This window comes from Hippocampus comes, unplaced genomic scaffold, assembly GCF_001891065.2.
Source record: "Hippocampus comes isolate QL1 unplaced genomic scaffold, H_comes_QL1_v1.1 scaffold443, whole genome shotgun sequence".
Taxonomy (NCBI): Eukaryota; Metazoa; Chordata; class Actinopteri; order Syngnathiformes; family Syngnathidae; genus Hippocampus; species Hippocampus comes.
The window spans coordinates 651,081-669,019 of NW_017805111.1; the positions used below are offsets into that span (position 1 = coordinate 651,081).

General features: G+C 43.5%; 5 protein-coding genes across 11 annotated transcripts in view; 2 read left to right on the plus strand and 3 right to left on the minus strand.

The window, feature by feature from the left end:
• Nucleotide 1: 1 nt before the first annotated feature.
• gstz1 (glutathione S-transferase zeta 1) lies at nt 2-3,705 on the plus strand. The gene is made up of 10 exons (XM_019865471.1): nt 2-225; nt 296-460; nt 556-607; nt 932-999; nt 1,070-1,150; nt 1,248-1,373; nt 1,472-1,547; nt 1,621-1,673; nt 1,756-1,805; nt 3,230-3,705. The coding sequence occupies exons 2-10, from the start codon at nt 371-373 to the stop codon at nt 3,276-3,278; spliced, it is 645 nt and encodes a 214-aa protein (XP_019721030.1). The 5' UTR covers nt 2-225; nt 296-370; the 3' UTR covers nt 3,279-3,705.
• LOC109513195 (maleylacetoacetate isomerase-like) lies at nt 1,839-3,981 on the plus strand. The gene is made up of 9 exons (XM_019865470.1): nt 1,839-1,883; nt 1,979-2,030; nt 2,355-2,422; nt 2,493-2,573; nt 2,672-2,797; nt 2,896-2,971; nt 3,045-3,097; nt 3,180-3,229; nt 3,798-3,981. The coding sequence occupies exons 1-9, from the start codon at nt 1,866-1,868 to the stop codon at nt 3,922-3,924; spliced, it is 651 nt and encodes a 216-aa protein (XP_019721029.1). The 5' UTR covers nt 1,839-1,865; the 3' UTR covers nt 3,925-3,981.
• Nucleotides 3,982-4,022: 41 nt separating this feature from the next.
• Nucleotides 4,023-9,321, minus strand: LOC109513190 (acyl-CoA-binding domain-containing protein 5). 3 transcript variants are annotated; one of them, XM_019865463.1, is made up of 13 exons: nt 9,063-9,321; nt 8,807-8,974; nt 8,597-8,702; nt 7,925-8,050; nt 7,740-7,832; nt 7,348-7,525; nt 7,140-7,268; nt 6,345-6,532; nt 6,060-6,256; nt 5,858-5,949; nt 5,702-5,756; nt 5,015-5,112; nt 4,023-4,534 (listed from the first exon to the last, which is right to left on the minus strand). In XM_019865463.1, the coding sequence occupies exons 1-13, from the start codon at nt 9,122-9,124 to the stop codon at nt 4,308-4,310; spliced, it is 1,719 nt and encodes a 572-aa protein (XP_019721022.1). In that variant the 5' UTR covers nt 9,125-9,321; the 3' UTR covers nt 4,023-4,307. The 3 variants fall into 3 exon arrangements, with proteins under 3 accessions (XP_019721022.1, XP_019721020.1, XP_019721021.1); XM_019865461.1 differs by having other exon boundaries at nt 7,740-7,853; nt 9,063-9,319; XM_019865462.1 differs by having other exon boundaries at nt 7,740-7,853; nt 7,925-8,044; nt 9,063-9,317.
• Nucleotides 9,322-10,188: 867 nt separating this feature from the next.
• tmed8 (transmembrane p24 trafficking protein 8) lies at nt 10,189-16,334 on the minus strand. 2 transcript variants are annotated; one of them, XM_019865468.1, is made up of 6 exons: nt 16,153-16,334; nt 15,710-15,821; nt 13,224-13,305; nt 13,055-13,145; nt 11,740-12,033; nt 10,189-11,056 (listed from the first exon to the last, which is right to left on the minus strand). In XM_019865468.1, exons 1-6 carry the CDS (start codon nt 16,223-16,225, stop codon nt 10,839-10,841), a joined length of 870 nt encoding a protein of 289 aa, XP_019721027.1. In that variant the 5' UTR covers nt 16,226-16,334; the 3' UTR covers nt 10,189-10,838. The 2 variants fall into 2 exon arrangements, with proteins under 2 accessions (XP_019721027.1, XP_019721028.1); XM_019865469.1 differs by lacking the exon at nt 16,153-16,334 and adding an exon at nt 15,970-16,059.
• A 301-nt stretch (nt 16,335-16,635) lies between these two features.
• The window catches only part of atg2b (autophagy related 2B), a 19,119-nt gene continuing 17,815 nt past the window's right edge, over nt 16,636-17,939 (minus strand). For all 4 annotated transcript variants that reach the window (XM_019865452.1, XM_019865451.1, XM_019865454.1 and 1 more), the window contains 2 exons: nt 17,672-17,821; nt 16,636-17,598 (listed from right to left, as the gene is read on the minus strand). In XM_019865452.1, coding sequence (XP_019721011.1) covers nt 17,368-17,598; nt 17,672-17,821 — 381 coding nt within the window. In that variant the 3' untranslated portion in view covers nt 16,636-17,367. The remainder of the gene's footprint in view (nt 17,599-17,671; nt 17,822-17,939) is intronic.

Consider the following 17,939-nt stretch of genomic DNA (forward strand, 5'->3'; position numbering starts at 1 on the left):
CAATCGACGAGCAAAACACTTCCTGTTTCTTGTTTTGATTTATGCTTCCAAAACATCAACATTTGTGGCAAAAAATACAACTCAGTACAGTATCAGGCGCATACACCGTTTGGGACGAATGAATAACAGGGTCACTTCCACGATGACACTCTTGACCAAACGTTAAAGAAGTAAAAAACTAACCCGGCTCTGACTATGCGATTATCCTGTGTTCTCCTGGCAAAGGTAGCGTACTTCCGAATCGTTACTGTTTGCTTGTTCATCCTGTTTGTTCATGGTGGATAATGTAATGCAGACGTGGACCCCGATGTTGCTTAGTCATGGACCAAAGAGTAGGTAGGAGGGATGCGAGGAGCGCATCCTATTGGCTATGAGAGGACGCGGCTGTGGTCAACTCGGTAGAACTTTTTTTTTTCAGTGTACAAACTTGACTGAGAAGCCAATGTCTGAGCAAACCAAGGTGAACCTTAAAACGAAATGAAAAAGGATGATTTGGAGCACTCGAGATCTTTTTGATTTGTAATGACGCTATGTTCTTCTGTTGATTTCATTCAGCCCGTGCTCCATGGATACTTCAGAAGCTCTTGCTCATGGCGGGTGCGCATTGGTAAGTTAGTCCTTAATCTCTCTCTGCTTGCCATCCATTTTCCACAGCACTTGTCCTCATTGGGGTCACAGGTAAGCCGGAGCCCGTCGCAGCTGACTGCGTGAGAAGCGGGTAGACCCTGGACTGGTCACCATCCATTTGCAGGGAACGGACAACCATTTCCACTCAGTCATACCCATTTTATCATTTACAGTCTTCATTTAAGTTAATATGCATCAATTATATTGGGAACCTTAGAACGGAGAGACAGACATGCTAACCACAAGTCCATTGTGCTGCGCTCCATTTTATCGTTTAGTGATATTTAACCATTTTGTTCACCAGCTTTCGCCCTGAAGGGTATGGAATATGACCAGGTGCCCGTCAATCTGATCAAAGATGGAGGTCAGCAGGTACAGTTTACATGAGCAATCAAAAATAGAAAGCAAATCAGGAATTCTAGTAACAAAATGTATGTTACAGCTCACAGAAGACTACAAGACTTTAAACCCAATGCAGCAAGTACCCGCAGTTGAAATTGACGGCGTCACCCTTTCTCAGTCGGTGAGCTCCACCCAAAAGCTTAATTCTTCATGACGTTTTTTTTATTTTTGTTTCTTCTCTCAGATGTGACATTAATATTGTTTGGCCTAAAACACAGTTGGCGGTAATCCAGTACATTGATGAAACAAGGCCCGAACCGCGTCTCCTGCCCTTGGACCCCAAAAAGAGGGCTCAGGTTCGGATGATAAGTGATCTCATAGCTTCTGGGATTCAACCTCTGCAGGTGAGCATTTTTTTTTAGTACAGTACTTCAACTCACAGGGACACAACAGGGTTGATGTCACATCACTGATAAACCTCATCATCTGTTGGCTGTCTCAGAATCTACACGTGATCCAAAAGATTGGCGCAGAGAAGGTGCAGTGGGCGCAATACTTCATTAATCGAGGTTTTGAAGGTCAGTAGCTGACATCAGACAACAGCAGCAAGACATTTGAATATTCATCATGTCAATATTTGCACTCATCCAGCTCTTGAGCCTCTGCTGAAGCAAACTGCTGGGAAGTATTGTGTCGGCGATGAGGTAAGAACCTCAAAAGAAACAATGAAAATGAAGAGGATGTCATATTAAGGGCTAGTTTGACTGGATTCGTTTTGCCTTTTAGATATCCATGGCTGACATCTGTCTGGTCCCACAAGTCTACAATGCAGAGAGGTACATTTTGGAAAATACTTTTACTGCACAGTGCCAGTGTACAAACTTGACTGAGAAGCAATGTCTGAGCAAACCAAGGTGAACCTTAAAACGAAATGAAAAAGGATGATTTGGAGCACTCGAGATCTTTTTGATTTGTAATGACGCTATGTTCTTCTGTTGATTTCATTCAGCCCGTGCTCCATGGATACTTCAGAAGCTCTTGCTCATGGCGGGTGCGCATTGGTAAGTTAGTCCTTAATCTCTCTCTGCTTGCCATCCATTTTCCACAGCACTTGTCCTCATTGGGGTCACAGGTAAGCCGGAGCCCGTCGCAGCTGACTGCGTGAGAAGCGGGTAGACCCTGGACTGGTCACCATCCATTTGCAGGGAACGGACAACCATTTCCACTCAGTCATACCCATTTTATCATTTACAGTCTTCATTTAAGTTAATATGCATCAATTATATTGGGAACCTTAGAACGGAGAGACAGACATGCTAACCACAAGTCCATTGTGCTGCGCTCCATTTTATCGTTTAGTGATATTTAACCATTTTGTTCACCAGCTTTCGCCCTGAAGGGTATGGAATATGACCAGGTGCCCGTCAATCTGATCAAAGATGGAGGTCAGCAGGTACAGTTTACATGAGCAATCAAAAATAGAAAGCAAATCAGGAATTCTAGTAACAAAATGTATGTTACAGCTCACAGAAGACTACAAGACTTTAAACCCAATGCAGCAAGTACCCGCAGTTGAAATTGACGGCGTCACCCTTTCTCAGTCGGTGAGCTCCACCCAAAAGCTTAATTCTTCATGACGTTTTTTTTTATTTTTGTTTCTTCTCTCAGATGTGACATTAATATTGTTTGGCCTAAAACACAGTTGGCGGTAATCCAGTACATTGATGAAACAAGGCCCGAACCGCGTCTCCTGCCCTTGGACCCCAAAAAGAGGGCTCAGGTTCGGATGATAAGTGATCTCATAGCTTCTGGGATTCAACCTCTGCAGGTGAGCATTTTTTTTTAGTACAGTACTTCAACTCACAGGGACACAACAGGGTTGATGTCACATCACTGATAAACCTCATCATCTGTTGGCTGTCTCAGAATCTACACGTGATCCAAAAGATTGGCGCAGAGAAGGTGCAGTGGGCGCAATACTTCATTAATCGAGGTTTTGAAGGTCAGTAGCTGACATCAGACAACAGCAGCAAGACATTTGAATATTCATCATGTCAATATTTGCACTCATCCAGCTCTTGAGCCTCTGCTGAAGCAAACTGCTGGGAAGTATTGTGTCGGCGATGAGGTAAGAACCTCAAAAGAAACAATGAAAATGAAGAGGATGTCATATTAAGGGCTAGTTTGACTGGATTCGTTTTGCCTTTTAGATATCCATGGCTGACATCTGTCTGGTCCCACAAGTCTACAATGCAGAGAGGTACATTTTGGAAAATACTTTTACTGCACAGTGCCCAAGATATGATTAAAAAAAAAAAAAAAAAACATACATTTTCCTTCCAAAATGAAAACAGTTCCCGGGTGTTTTAACATGCTTTTGTCAAAATACTCCAAGGGTCAAGAATTTTTCTTGCTATCGTGATCTCCACTTGTTTTGACTCCTGCGGTGCATCAGTCGTCATCGCAGCCCACATACTGCTGGGCGAATGCCAAGCCTCGCTTTCATTACGTAGATTGACAACCAGTCGGCAGGCATTTGGCTGGCTCCTTTCCCGCCTCACTTGGCAACTGTGTGCTCCTACTTGTGGAAGCCGAGCCTCCAAGCCTGGAAAAGAAGTCAAGGCCCTGGACAACAAAAGCATGTTCACATTTGCCAAATAAACACACCTTGAGCCCCACCAAATGCAACAGACATCAAGACAACTGGGAACTGTCTTACATGGTTTAAAAAAAAAATATATATATATATATATATATGACCCCTTCAATGTAACCTTTTAATTTTAGATTGTAAGCCTCAGCTGATTTGTGTTTCCTGTATGCTGCAGGTTTCAAGTGAACATGAGCTTGTATCCAACTATCCAAAGGCTAAATCAAACCTTAATGAAGATTGACGCGTTCCAAGTGAGCCATCCGTCATGCCAGCCGGACACACCCGTTGAGCTGCGAGCGTAGGAGAAACAGCGCGCTGCCGCACTTTGTAGGCCTTGAAATAAAACGCTTTGAACATAACGACTTTCTATGGCCGTAATTTGAAACAAGTTAACTCTTAGTTAGAAAACGTGGACATTTATTAACATCATTATTACTTAGTCAGTTGACCACACGGCTACTATGCAAATGACTGATTTGTTATGCAAAGTGTGACATACCGCAGCATATCAGCTGCTTGGAGGAAGTATGGATAATTATGGTATGTGTGGCGCTAAAAGAGGACTAGGCTGCAAATGATTGCTAAAATGATGCATTATAGTCAAAGGCCATTTTGCAACCATCACAATAACACATTTTAAAAACTTACTTTAGGGTCCTTTCGGATTAAAAAAAAAAAACATTCATTAAAAAGGAATCTCCACTGCACACTTAACCATATCATTGTAGAATGTACCGGAGCAGTCTGAGCCACCAAACACGAGCAGTGTGCAGTGGACTTTGACAGATTCATCACGCCTCTGTGTCAGAGAGTCTGCCGGAGTTGTTGATGAGGTTAAATGTATCATGCTGTGTCCAGCACGAGGCTTGAAACTCAACTCGGACGATGCCACGGAACTCCACAGGTTGGTGTCTGGTTGGGGAAGTGAAACCGTGGATTTGAATTTGAAACGTTTGTACAGTGGAAACTCTGAAATTGAGTGACATGTACAAGTTTAGGCCTCTGAAGTGGACATGCTGCATCGGTCTTTTCTTTTGTCGAATGTGTTTTTGTGACACAAAAAGGAGCTGACTCATTAAGAATGTATTGTAATCAGAAAAGAATGTGGAGAGAAATTATGTGACAGAGGCAGACACATTTACACATTCAACGCAGTAAACCTGTGGTGGTTTCGCTATCCATCAGGATACATACTACTTAAAAGTGGTTACTTCCTTTTTTAACACTTGTAGCGATGTTAAAACTTTTAAGACTTATGAAGGTGACCATTGGACCCTAAGCAGATTCCGCCTTGGAAGAAACACTGAAAAATAACAGCTGGAGCAACGGCCTGGAATTCATGTGTTCGACTTAAGGTTGCAATGTATTTGGATGAATATATTTTGTATTTACCAGTATTGAAGACATGTACATCTCGCAAGGCTCCGATTGCGCTGCAGCCCCCACTCACTAAAATCCTGTTGTCGGAAACTGGGAGGGCAGCGTGAAACCTGTTCATGTATACACAGAAAAGTGCTCTTTTAAATGCAAAAGTCCCATGCCACATAAATCATCTGTAGTTTTGTCTTGTTTGCAAGGTCATTTGAAAAGCTCAAGATGCACTTTTTTCCAAACTGATCTTGTTGGTCAAGTACTCTGACCTTTTTTTTTTTTTTTAATGGTCTTAGTAGCAGGAGTTATCAAATATTTCCCGGTGCTCCCGACTAAACGATGCGATGATGCAGCATATTGGACACAGATTGGTTGTTGCGATGCAGCAGCACATGAATTTGGGTTTAGTGCGTGGGGTACTTGAATAACAATTAGCATAACTAAGTCACGACGACGGAAAATTCTGATCTGCTGGTTTTGCATGACTTTGCATTTCAAAGGCTGTAGCATGCAAAAGGACAAACCACATGGATGTCAATCTTTAATCAAGGTGCAGACTTATTTTCAGCTGGGCATAAAACAGTCGAAAAATGGGTTTTGATGGCACGAGACCCAAGTAGCCCAAAATGTGAAATGATTAAATTATACAGACTGTATTCAGTATCTGCAGGAATAACTGTTCTCAAGGTCATGGTGTGCTGTACTCACCCTCGAGGCAGTGGTGGCATGTTCCCGTACTTCACAGCTGTGTACTCCATAAAACCTTCACCCATGAAAGGAAAGGAAAGGAAAGGAGAGGAGAGGGGGAGGCATCATCTGTGTAAACTTCAACAAAAAGCACAGTTATTGAATTTGTATTCTTACCCAGGTCAAGGATATGGAGGTCATTTAGATATGTGGCAGTTTTCCGACCACCAAATATGATCAGCTTGTGTGACAGAAGTGTGATCGAGTGGCTTTTGCACAAAAAAATAAGACATAAAAAAAAAAAAAATTAACACTCGGGGGTGAAAAATAATGATAACAAAAAGAATTAGCTCTGTAGTGAATGGGGGTGGACACTGACCCAAAGCGAGGCAGAGGTTTGTCTCCCTCCACTATGGGCTTATACCACAGTTGAAACTCTGGGTTGAAGATGTACAGAGCATTACTGCATGTCTTTTCTCCAGAAGACTGACTTGGATGAACCCCACCAAAGACAAAAAGCTCCTTCTTGTAAAAAACAGCAGAGTGATAGGCCAAGGTAGGAACATTCCCTTTAGTCTAAATGGAATAAAGAAAACGGATATGGGTTGTTTTTGTTTTTTTTTTCAAATTACTTCCAACAAGTTTAAATGTGACAAAAACCCACTGTGACAATCTTCCACTTCCAGGTCAGAGTATTAAGGATGTACAGCTCGCTGTTGCGCTGGCCCTCCGTCAGTCCACCATAAACATAGACGGCCTTCGATTCGGGGTCATAAGTCGCAGAGTTCCCCCTGGTGCAAGGAGGCGCAGGTCCGCACGTGGAGGAGCTCATTGGGTACCAGAAATCATGGTCTGCAAAAGAGGGGGGGGGCACACAATAAAGGGAAACAGTGGATTTTCATTTGCATTCAGCAGACCACCGAGTACTGACCACCATCCATGCATTTATCATCTTCCACTTATCTCGACCCAGACTTGCCTCTCCTCAGCCACTTTGTCAACCTCTTCCATAAAAATCAACGCCAGCAGAGAGACTTTGTCTCACTAACATGTCCTCGGTCTTGCTTGGGATGTGGCCAACACACTTCACCAGAGAGGCGTGCGGGAAACAAACCCAGATGCCACCTCATCTGGCTCCTCTCAATGCGCTGAGCCTCTCACCCTATCTCTGACAGAGAGCGTGATGGTGGCCATAGAACCAGAAATGGAACAATGGAGGAACGCTGTACATACATCTGACCTGACTGCCTTTCCTATTATTATGCTCATCCTTCAAGAGTGCCTTTAAGCCCGATGAATATACTAACAAGATCACGCAAAGGCACCTTCTCCAAATTCTGAAATGACCGTGACTAAGAGAGTTTTATGACTCGCCATAACAATTGGTGCCGAAAGAACAGAAGTAAATTATAGCATGCATTTGTGTCTGGACTCAAATGCCCCACCGGGTTGCACTGACCTAACTCCAGCTTCCAGAGGGAGTCCTTGCAGGTTTTCTGATCCGTAGTTTCTCCACCAATAAGTATGGCAGTGTCTGGGTCGCTGAGGCACATTGCGTGCCTCCATCGATTTGACGGACACGCTGAAACTACAGCAGATCTATGTCAAAAGCAGATTCACCTTTGTTGATGTCATTTTAAAGAAGTCGCCAAGTCTAGGTTTCTGACCTTCTCTATCCTCCGTTTTTATCTGCTCAGTCAGTTCTTCATGGCTGTTCATTCGGGATAGCCTCATTTTCTTGGGAGTCGAAGCTTGGTCATCGCCCTCGATGGAACTGGCCCTATCATCGGAGCTCCACGTTACACGGCCTCTTTTGCCGATTACAGTCCGTTTAGGGGTCTCATCCTTTCGAAGGAAGGGACATCCTCTCAACAATGATCTCATTATGCTATTAGGTCGTCAAGACAGGGCTACACTTGACTCTCAAACAATACAGAAAACTTTTCAAAACACACATCCAACTGTTTTGCATATAAGAGGTGTTTGATTCGCAAAAAAAAAAAAAAAAAAAAAAAGACGCAACTCGCACATACATATCGACTGAAAGCAGTTCTCTTACCGTAGGCCAAAGTGAAAGTTTACTTTCCATGGCTGAAGTGCTGGTATCCACTTTATTAGCCAGGACATCACCATAGCAAACACTGTCAACAAGCTGTGAAGAGTTGAGGGTTCCCTTCTAAGAAAGATGCATATGAATTGGACTGAAGCGACACACGTGAACAGACTTCAAGCCTGTCGTCTCACCGTGGTCTTTGCATCACTTAGCTGGGAAGTGCATGAGAGATCTGCGGCGCTGAGCTGCTCTGGGAACAGACATTTCCTCTGGGCCAGTGGAGTACTGCTGCTTAAGAAGCTGCCTTGCTCCTGGAACTGTTTCAGGGAGACATTAACAATGGGGGGAAATGAGAGTACTTTTTTGAAGAGGGGAGTGACAGCAGAGAAGAAAAGAGATGATGGACAGAAATATAAGTAGAGCGAGGACACTAGCTGCTGTATGGAAAACAAACAAAGCATCACATGAATACGATAATATTATATTGGAGTCCAGTTATACCCTGTGTCAGTGTGGTTCCCGTATCGTGTCCCGGATTAAAACCTGGAGAGGCCGATAGGTTTGAGGGGAGGCTGCCCTATATTTGCTCCATTTCTCCACTAACAAGGACAAAACTCTCTTTTAAATATGAGAAATAACACGCGGAAGCATCCAACAGCTCCTTGCTGTTCCTAATGAAGCGGCCAAACCAATTGATGCTATAAATGACCTCTGCACCCGATCCAACGACCCCTTGCCCCTGAGACACACACGCGCGCGCGCGCACACACACACACACACACACACTCAGGCCTTAAAGAACAAAGCTAGCATACCAGCCTAGCTGGCCCCGACTGTCCACCGCTTGAATATAAATCAAGTACCTGTCCACACACTGTGAGCACTATCTTGCCATAAACTCCTCTCCTGCCCTTTTGTGCCGCCACCGCCAGGATATCAGGACTCCAGCCGCCCTCAAACGTCAAGCACCTGCAAGAGAAGAGGCGAGCGCCCACTCACTTCACCTCCTATCCACCCACGCAGTGAGATTTAAAAAAAAAAAAAAAAAACAACACCCGTTGTCCCACACGCACTTGACTTGAGACGAGAGTGTGCCAATGTTTTGAGGCCGCACGTCAGCGTCGACCACGACTTGCGCGGAGATGGTCTCGTCGCGACCCCAGTCGCCCAGACCGAAGATCACCAGTTGCTTGGGCAGAGGCAGCGGGATGTGGACGTGGAAGCATCTTCGGTTTGATTTGCTGCACGAGTAAAGACGCCAACATTCCTCGAATCGCTTCCGATCAAAATGACGGACTTCTGCTTATAGTATTTGTTAACTTAACATACCTGATAAACTGTCGCGGCGCGTCACGCAGGGACCAAAGGACATAAAAGTTGAGCATTACCATCTCTTTTTTTAAGACTCAAAACTCCTCATGAACGTTATGTTTCAAAGCTTAATGTGTTCGCGGCTCATTTAACAGGTGGACTCCTGTCGTAGCCTGATTGGTTGAGAACACGGAAGCAACGAAAGGGTTACACGTGTGACCTTCTATTTCTAATGATATCGGCCTACTGTGCATTTAATACCACAAATGCAATGATGGGAAAATTATATGCCCTCCCTTGTTTCTTCAGTTTATTTTACATGCCTGTTACAAGGAAATGCACATTTGTTTGGACAAATATAATGACAAAATAAACAAAAATAGGTTTATCAGTGATGCTTCCATTTACTTTGGGTATGTACGCACGGTGTATTCATTTTGGTAGGCAAATTTTAATTATTTATCTTCAGTATGTTTGATTATTCATGATTAATGTAAGTTTCACTTCTCCTTTTCAGACATGCAGTACATTTTCATTTGGTATACAGTATGCGCCTTCTGATGAAGCAGTGTCAGGGGGGTGGTGGTTCAGGATCTTCTTAAAGGAAGCTTGAACATGGGATGGGGATTGAACCGACAACCTCTGGGTTGGGTGACGCCCACTCCACCACTGATCCATGACTGCATGTTTGAAATTGAATCAAGCTGCTTTATGCAGTCTCATCTATACTTTGGATCAGGTAAATCCAGTAAAACACGGGTAAACCTGCCCCTGTGGGGGTAGCTGAAAATAAGCTAAGGTTTCATCAGGATCCTGGTAACGGTTACATCACTCCCCTAATGCCACATTTAATGGAGCCACAGGAGACTTTTTCCTAATTGTGGAGCACATACTGTGGGCTCTTGCGAAACACAATGCCTGGAACATTTCAAGTCAGATTATGCTTTCATGTGCAGTTTTGCAGTCTTTGCACTTTCGCAATGTCCACACAGCAAAGAAGACGTTATTTTCTTTATTGTGGAATATAAATTTTCAGGGGCATCATAACTTATAAGATACAGAACAAACTCACACAAAAAAAAAATAAAATAAAAAAAGGGAAGCTTTAAAGCACGTGAAATGAGATAAGGTAGTTTGAAATGCATCGGAACACAACTATCTAACACAGTCAGAGCATACACAGTGAATTTCACTCACATACAGTATAGACCTGTGCACAAACTACAGTACATATAGATGAAACACTACGACTGCAAATTAAAGCCAGAGACTGAGCAAATGTAAATATTGAATCACTATTACATAATAAGAGCTTTATGTGATAACGAGCGGCTCCAATCCTGTCATAAAAAAAAGAAACACACACACACTGACTATCTGCCATTGCCTGCTTCCGTACATTCTTGATTTATGTCCCCTACTGACACACAACGCATTATAACAGATCTTTAACTGAGGTGCAGTGAAAAAGAAACTACAAGTAACAGCAAATTATACACGCGTTGAGAGCACTTAAGAACACCTAGCAAGTAGATGCTGCGTAGATCTTCCCTGATAACCGCTACTTAACAGATGTCACAGTATATGTTTAAGATCGGATTTTTTAACGGCACGGCTGCAAATGAAAGACTTCTTCAGATTTGACATTGGCAACACAAGCTGAGTGGTAAAAAATAGATATCCCTAAATGTAACCTCTTTATTTGAACTTTAGATCATTTAAAATAGCTTGAGCATTCATAATAAGAGTAATTTCCTTCTTTCAATCATACATTCATAAAGATTTGGCATTTTTTTAGGCACTGTAATAAACTCTGTAGTAAAGTGTTTTATTTCGCCAGAGAGAGTAGGAGTTGTCGAATTTGAAGAGGTAAGTGCCTTCGCCTGGGAAGTCGTGGCTGCCGCCGTTGACGCTCAGGTGGCTGTCCTGGCGGTACACGGGAATGAGCTCGACCAGGTTGGAGTTGCTTTGTGCTTTGGAGCCCTTCTCCACATCTCCATTGGTGACCGGGCCTGCAATGCAAATAAACACACAGACATAAACCACAAAGCCACTGGACGACCATATAGGTACACACACGATATACATGGGGGTGGGGGGGGGGGGGCGCGCTGACAAAAGACACCAATATAATTCTTTTTCAACCTTTTTCCACCATTAATGTGACCTGTAACCACGATAATTCGATTGATTTTTTTTTTTTCAAAGCAAAAGTTAAAAACAATCTGAAATCATGTGGTTGTCCTCATATAAATGAGGCGTATCTGCGTTCAGAATTAACTAATCACATTCAAATGCATGTTGAATCAGGAGTCGGCACACACCTACCACTATTTAAAGTGTGTTTGACTATGCCCCATGAATTCTTGATGTAGTAGAACTGTTCATAATTCCTTCCACTTTGTCCAAGGCCGAAGTTCCATCTGAAGAAAAATTGGCCCAAAGTACGATCACAGGCGCTCTAAATGGTGGCCATTGAACATGAGTTTGAGTGGGACTGGTTGATTCTGAACACAGAAACATCCATAGTTGGAAGACTGTGGACGCAACCACATTATCTCAGTTGTTTGGTTGGACTTGGCCTCTCTAAACGATTGTATTGATTTCACAAAAACACAAAAGCTGGCATTTGAACAATGGTGCGTTGAGATTTTTTTTTCTCTCCACTCTATTGCGTGCTTTTACAACTGCTGACCTTCCAGCTCCTCCTCTTCATCTTCATCATCACTCGATTCACTGATGTGCACGGTGATGGCCCGACTCGTGATGGGAGTCCAGTCGAAATAGATGCCAAAGCCAATGTCGTAGCCATCTGTGGCAAACTCCCAGCACACCTTCTTGGCTTCTGGCACGGTGGGCACGTGCACGGTCATGATGTCGCCTCGGTAGACCGTCACCATGCTGTCCTTCTCCGTTCGAAGCTTGGCCTTGAGCTCTTTGAGGGCAGCAGATGTCCATGTCGACGGGGGCTTCAGGGGTGGCGTCTCAGCTGCAGCGGGAGCAGGAAATAACAGCGGCATGTTGATAATTATTTCAGAGGATGTGTGAGGAATCATTTATTCATTCCCTACCAACCCGCTTTCAAGGACAGGGAATGAGCCAGCTTCCAAATAGTGAAAATATGCAAATTGGACACCCATTATATTCGCACTGGAAAAACAAAAATACATATATTTATGTCTATCCATGTTGTGATGTGTCGCTGTATTTAGACTACGGATGTTTTCACGGCACAACATTCATCGTGGGATATGACATCACTACTTTTCATTACTTTTCAGGGTGCATTGTGGGATACGTTGAGGGCACTGTCGGGCATAACCTCTACATTCCAACAGTACTGCAAAGTCATGAACTCACTGTATAGGGCACTGGATAGTGCATCAGGAGTGATTCTGAACACAGCCTCAGTGCTAAATGGAAATAAAATATGACCACACAGTATCGCTGAAAGTCTACATCACTGGTCTGACAAGCAATTTGTCGACACTTTTCTCTAGTGATCACGTATCAATAGTTGTTCGCTGCATGTATTCGACTAATTTTCTTCATTAGGTAATCAGCCGTAAATTTTAAGATGAGTGCATTTTACAAAACGAATACAAATAAAGCATTTACGTTGTGAGTCTTGCTCGACATTTTTCAAGAGATTTTTGCACCACAACTCATGAATTTGTTTCCGACCGAAAACCAAACAACGCCCCAGAAACAGAAAAGTGATTTTCTAAACTGGCAACAATGCATCAGCAGATAGATATTCTGTTTGTCGAGTGATCGTCGATTGTTCACTCCTTTGTAACGTGCATTATGGAAAACATTGAAGGAGGGCACGACATCGGGAACTGCCTGTACTGACTACACATTTGAATAGCACAACAAAATGGACACTAGGTACGAAAGGACACCATAACGTGAATACTGAGTGATTCTAACGCCAGCCAAAGGCGCATTTTCCTGCGTGAACCTAAGCACTGCATAGAACAAAACATCAATCATGATGACATACGAACCTTTCATCTCAGCGGAGAGCGGAGGGCTCTCTGCGCCGTTCTTCTCACCCTGATCCCCTGAGGCGTGCACAGCGGGGCCCTCAACATTAGCCTCCAAATACAAAAACAAGACATTTATAGCAGGAATACTGCAGCAACATGCACTTCAGCAACATGCACATCAACTCACCTCTTCACACTGCTCAGATGCATCCATACAAGCTTGTTTTGGCGACTGGGTCAAGTTTGCGGAGAGGTCCGTGTTTTGGAGCCTGAAGTAAACAAATAACACGGTGTTCTTGGATGCAATCAACACATTATGGCTCTTTTTTTAGGGCTGGGTGAGTACCAATACCAGGTATTGTATTGTTGTTCAAAAGCAAGTTGTGATTTTTTTTTTTTGTCAGCTCTCATTCAGTGTTGCAAACACATTCGCCAAAAATTCCTCAACAGTTTTAATGGTCACAAATAGTTTTTCTTCCTTCCCTGATCCAAACCCGTTTATTATCACGAGGGTCGCAGGTGTGATGGAGACAGTTTTGAACATGGCCAAAATTTCTTCAAAATTCAAGAAAACTGTTTGAGACCATTGTAAATTGTAATTGAATGTCGTTGAGACCGTTCACAACCTTGAACAAACCCTGAAGATAAAACAACATTCGCCGTGCGCGCACACACTTGCAAACCTTCGCTGCTCAGTGAGATGCAGCCTTTAGAACAATTTAGACCACAGGTGTCAAATTCAAGGCCTGGGGGCCAGATTTAGCCCGCCATCTCATTTAATGTGACCCGCAAAGCAAACCAAAAATTACCCCAAGATACCCAAATGGCAAATTGTCTTCACTTTTGATAACACTAAGATATTGCAAGCATTCTTTGTTACTAATTGCCCTTTAAAAAAACATTTTTTACTGGCTTTCAAAATATTTTATCTATCAATTTGTTGTGTATATGTGACAAGATGAAACATACTTTTATGTGGGTTCATTGACATAATGGTCCTTTGAGGAAAACCATAACCACAATGTGGCCCGCGACAGAAATGAGTTGGACATCCACATATGAAGGCTGTTGCTTGGATTTGAAACCCCAACCTCAGAACTGTGTAACCGATGTGCTAATTACTTGCCTGGCAGTAACCTCCTTGTAATCTAATGCAGTGATTACTAAGTCAAGTCAAGTCAAGTCATGTACAACTTTACTGTCAAATGCGCTGTATGTGCAACATACAGCACAGATGAAATTTCTTCCCTCTCAACCAGACAACAAGAGGAGCAGCTGCGGGTGCCCGCTACGCCATCAAAAGAACAGTTAAGATAAAATGACAAAATAATCCAACACAACACATAAGACACAGACAGTCGTGCAATCTGAACCACTTTTCCCGCATACACGTTGTTGATTGAAGCAGTTATAGATGAAAGAGGAGCAATTCAAAGTGTCCTTTTCACCAGTGGATCAAAGACGTCATGCTGAAAATGTGCACACGCTTGTTTGAAAGCAACAAGAAGCTGTAGCGTCCATTAACGAAAAAGAGATTAGCTCTCATCTCCTGTCCCATTTAAATCCGCTTCAATTCCAAGCCGCGACTCCCAGTTCCACATACGCATCGGCGCTCTGCGCTGACGCTCCTTTCTTATCATCGGCTCCCCAAGCCATGCATCCATCCAGCCGCAGACTGTCCAACAGCACAGACCTTTCCGCTGAACAAAGCGGGGCTGTGAAAAATGCTGCCCATTACAAGCGCAAAACACAAGCGCCCCGGGGCTATCCAGCAACGACAGTCAATGGCGCCAACATTCCTCCCAATCAAAATCGGTGCTGGTACACGCGCACTTCCGAGAAGGCGCAACCACTAAGCACAGAGTCTTCTTCTTTGACGAATGTCGTGGCCACGAATGCTGAAAACAATCCACATCAGGTCCACACAACGTAACAACACCATGTGACAAAACAAAAGACAAAAACAACTAAAAACAACAAAAAAAACAACAAAAAACGCAAGGCTCTTGAAGAGCACTTGCCGACGGCTGCCTCCTCGGGCGCCATCTTGGGGAAATAATAATAATACATTTTATTTATAAGCGCCTTTCAAGACACCCAAGGACACTTCATAATACTAAAGTAAGGTGCTATTGCGCACTATTGTGCCATGACAGATCATCTGGGGTGCTATGGGAAATAATCCTTCCATCCATCAATTATCTGAAACAGCTTTTTCTCTCAAGGGTCATTGGCGTGCTCGAGCCTATCCCAGCTGTCTTCGGGCAATCGATGGGATGGGCACAAGATACACGAAACCTGTGTATCCACCTGTTGCCATTCATACAACCCAATAAAAGGCTTACTGCGAGAATGAGCTTTGCGTGCTAAAAAAAAAAAAAAAAACAGGCCAACATTTCATGCAAAGTAAGTCATTTTGTAGCAAAACTGACATCAGTATTCAGATTTTTTGGTAGATAGTTTTGGGCTGGTGCACTCTGAAATTTTCTAATGTAAAAATGGTGCCTTGGCTCAACAAATGTTGGTCAAATGAAACCAAGTGTGGCTTTGCCACAGTTCACAGTTGAGGACCAAGGAACACAAGTGAACTCAGTGACAATAAAACAGATGCAAAATGATAAACCTTTTACAGTATCTAATAACAACACTAAAAGCTCCAAGGGAGTCGCTCACCTGTCGGTCGGGTCGCTGTCACAATGTTTGGATGTTACTCCTGGGAAAGACGAGAAGGACAGCGATGACAGCCGCGACTGCAGCTCTGATGTGTCTTCCAACCTCTCCATGGCTATCAACACAGGACAAACACCACAGAGTGCGTGGCTCACCAAGATGAAGCACCGCCCCACCGGATGACAGGGAGGGCCAAGTAAAAAGGCAGCGCGAACCGGACACTGTCAAATAACAGCTGTTTTGCTTAACATTGTTCGACATACGTATTTGACGAGCGAACCAAGCAGCCACACAATTCTGTCGTCCCAAAATGTTTTTTTTTTTTTTTTTACACGATGTTAGCTTAGCGCACGTAATGACGTAACGAGGGGAAAAGGGGGGCGGAAAGGGGGGGGGGTGTAGGAGATTCTTAGCTGCAGCTGGACTGCATTAAAAGGGGTTCTTACCACGGTGCAACGCCGAAAACAGAAGCGTGATGTCGTCGGATGATTTGAATCTCGACTCAGGCGACCGTGACATCGACTTTCATGTCACTCCAGTCATGTGACGGATCGAATGGAAATTTAGAAACTTCCGGGTGTTTCCGTGAAAGTAGCACGGCAAAAGGCTGTGCAGTTTTACGCCTCCTCTCGCGAGATTTGGGGGCTTGCTCAACCTACACTGTGCCTGAATATTCAGCATTTTGGTTTCTTAAATGGGATAAGATGATTTTCGGAATTTGACGAAAGCGCTTCCACCGTAATGCAATTCAAAGAAAACACAATATCGAAACTTTTGTAACAATTCTATTAAGTTCTGATACTCAATGTTAAGTATGAGTGTCCCTCTGTTGCTATGGCAACGTCATTTTCGATTCAGCAGATCGATTCAAAGATTTATATCAGAGCTGCAGTGTCAGCGACACCACTGCATTTGCATAAATGACACAATTAATGTTTAACATTGTACGTTTTTAATTTGCCACTCATGCTTTTTAATACAAAGTCAAGAATGAACTGTACATGTATGTACAATAGTTACTTTCAAATAAAACAAGGTGAGTGCAGCCCATGGCGACAAAAAAACAAAAACAGTAATCAGAGAACAAAAACAATATGAGTAATATCTTAAGACTTTGGATCAAAATAACTGAACAGTTCCCAAATTTTGGTTTTGACAATTAAAGCAGCTACAGGTGGGAATCTGCCAATGTTGACAGCTGGAAAATAACCTCCATCCCGGGGGGGTGATGGGGCGGGGGGAAGCTGCCCCATACTGCGTATCATTATTTCTTTAAACTAGCAGTAAGTAACCTTTCAAGTTTCTCAAAAGTGCTGTACCTCCACATAACTGTACATCCTACACTGCTCTTCATATATCTGCATGAAATGGTACCAATTTGACTATTTACAGTCGACATAGAGTACATGTACTTTCAATCCAGGGTCACAAGTGAGATATTCCTTATGACAAAGATAACGGAACGTGTCATCTTATTCATTACATGTGTAGATGCTGCATCTTACCGACAAGACGACGTAACCCAACACAGATATGACTTGAATGTGTCCCTTTGATTCTACTGAGTTCGATAAGCATGACCATGAAGGCACTGGTGAGGGAACAGGTGACCTCAACCGTCATGAGATGCTCGTTATGTACAGCAGGACAGATGTTCTCAGTTACTCCTCGCCTTGCCTCCACTTTTGGGACTCCTCTTGGCGGGCATCAGGGTGAATCTGGTTCCTCATGCCACCCAAGACGTTGGAGGTGGCTTCCGTGGCCATAATGAGGGGCTTGACCACTGCGGGTGGCAACTGACGGAGAACCCCGCACACTGCTCCAGTCATGCCCCGTTGTTCGTGTTCTCGGGTAGCCGTGTCGTAGATGGTCAGTGCTGTGTCTGTGATTCCCTGAAGGGGATAACAACAATTTGCCATGAGGAAATGGCAGCATTGCATGAATATTCAAACCTTATTTAGTTACCTCTTTCACCACTGTGTAGGCTTTGGCCACGCCCTCTCTCAGGTCAACGGGCTGATGAGCCAGTCCATAGTGTGAGAACCGTTTTACCCTCTTTGTGTCGTGCTCATTCACCACTGGAGACACCATGTCATAGGCTGTCTCCGCGGCTGCCTAACAAAATGGAGCACACAATCATCACAAAAGCATTTATTCACCTAAATGAAGTTTTTGCCTGGATTTACAATTTACATATTACCCCCCCCCCCCCCACAAAAAACAACTTTGTAAT

What these genes read in the sequence shown, in the direction of transcription:
- gstz1 (XM_019865471.1), top strand. Translation starts at nt 371, where the DNA reads ATGAGAGGACGCGGCTGTGGTCAACTCGGTAGAACTTTTTTTTTTCAG. An exon ending in CAATGTCTGAGCAAACCAAG is followed by an intron (nt 461 to 555) that starts GTGAACCTTAAA and finishes GATTTCATTCAG; the next exon opens with CCCGTGCTCCATGGATACTT. An exon ending in CTGGGATTCAACCTCTGCAG is followed by an intron (nt 1,374 to 1,471) that starts GTGAGCATTTTT and finishes TGGCTGTCTCAG; the next exon opens with AATCTACACGTGATCCAAAA.
- tmed8 (XM_019865468.1), bottom strand. Translation starts at nt 16,225, where the DNA reads ATGTCACGGTCGCCTGAGTCGAGATTCAAATCATCCGACGACATCACG. An exon ending in GACAGCGACCCGACCGACAG is followed by an intron (nt 13,306 to 15,709) that starts GTGAGCGACTCC and finishes TGTTTACTTCAG; the next exon opens with GCTCCAAAACACGGACCTCT. An exon ending in TGAAGAGGAGGAGCTGGAAG is followed by an intron (nt 11,057 to 11,739) that starts GTCAGCAGTTGT and finishes TTTGCATTGCAG; the next exon opens with GCCCGGTCACCAATGGAGAT.
- LOC109513190 (XM_019865461.1), bottom strand. Translation starts at nt 9,124, where the DNA reads ATGGTAATGCTCAACTTTTATGTCCTTTGGTCCCTGCGTGACGCGCCG. An exon ending in AACTTTCACTTTGGCCTACG is followed by an intron (nt 7,526 to 7,739) that starts GTAAGAGAACTG and finishes TTCCTTCGAAAG; the next exon opens with GATGAGACCCCTAAACGGAC. An exon ending in CCTCTGGAAGCTGGAGTTAG is followed by an intron (nt 6,533 to 7,139) that starts GTCAGTGCAACC and finishes CCTCTTTTGCAG; the next exon opens with ACCATGATTTCTGGTACCCA.
- LOC109513195 (XM_019865470.1), top strand. An exon ending in CTCATGGCGGGTGCGCATTG is followed by an intron (nt 2,031 to 2,354) that starts GTAAGTTAGTCC and finishes TTTGTTCACCAG; the next exon opens with CTTTCGCCCTGAAGGGTATG. An exon ending in GCGTCACCCTTTCTCAGTCG is followed by an intron (nt 2,574 to 2,671) that starts GTGAGCTCCACC and finishes CCTAAAACACAG; the next exon opens with TTGGCGGTAATCCAGTACAT.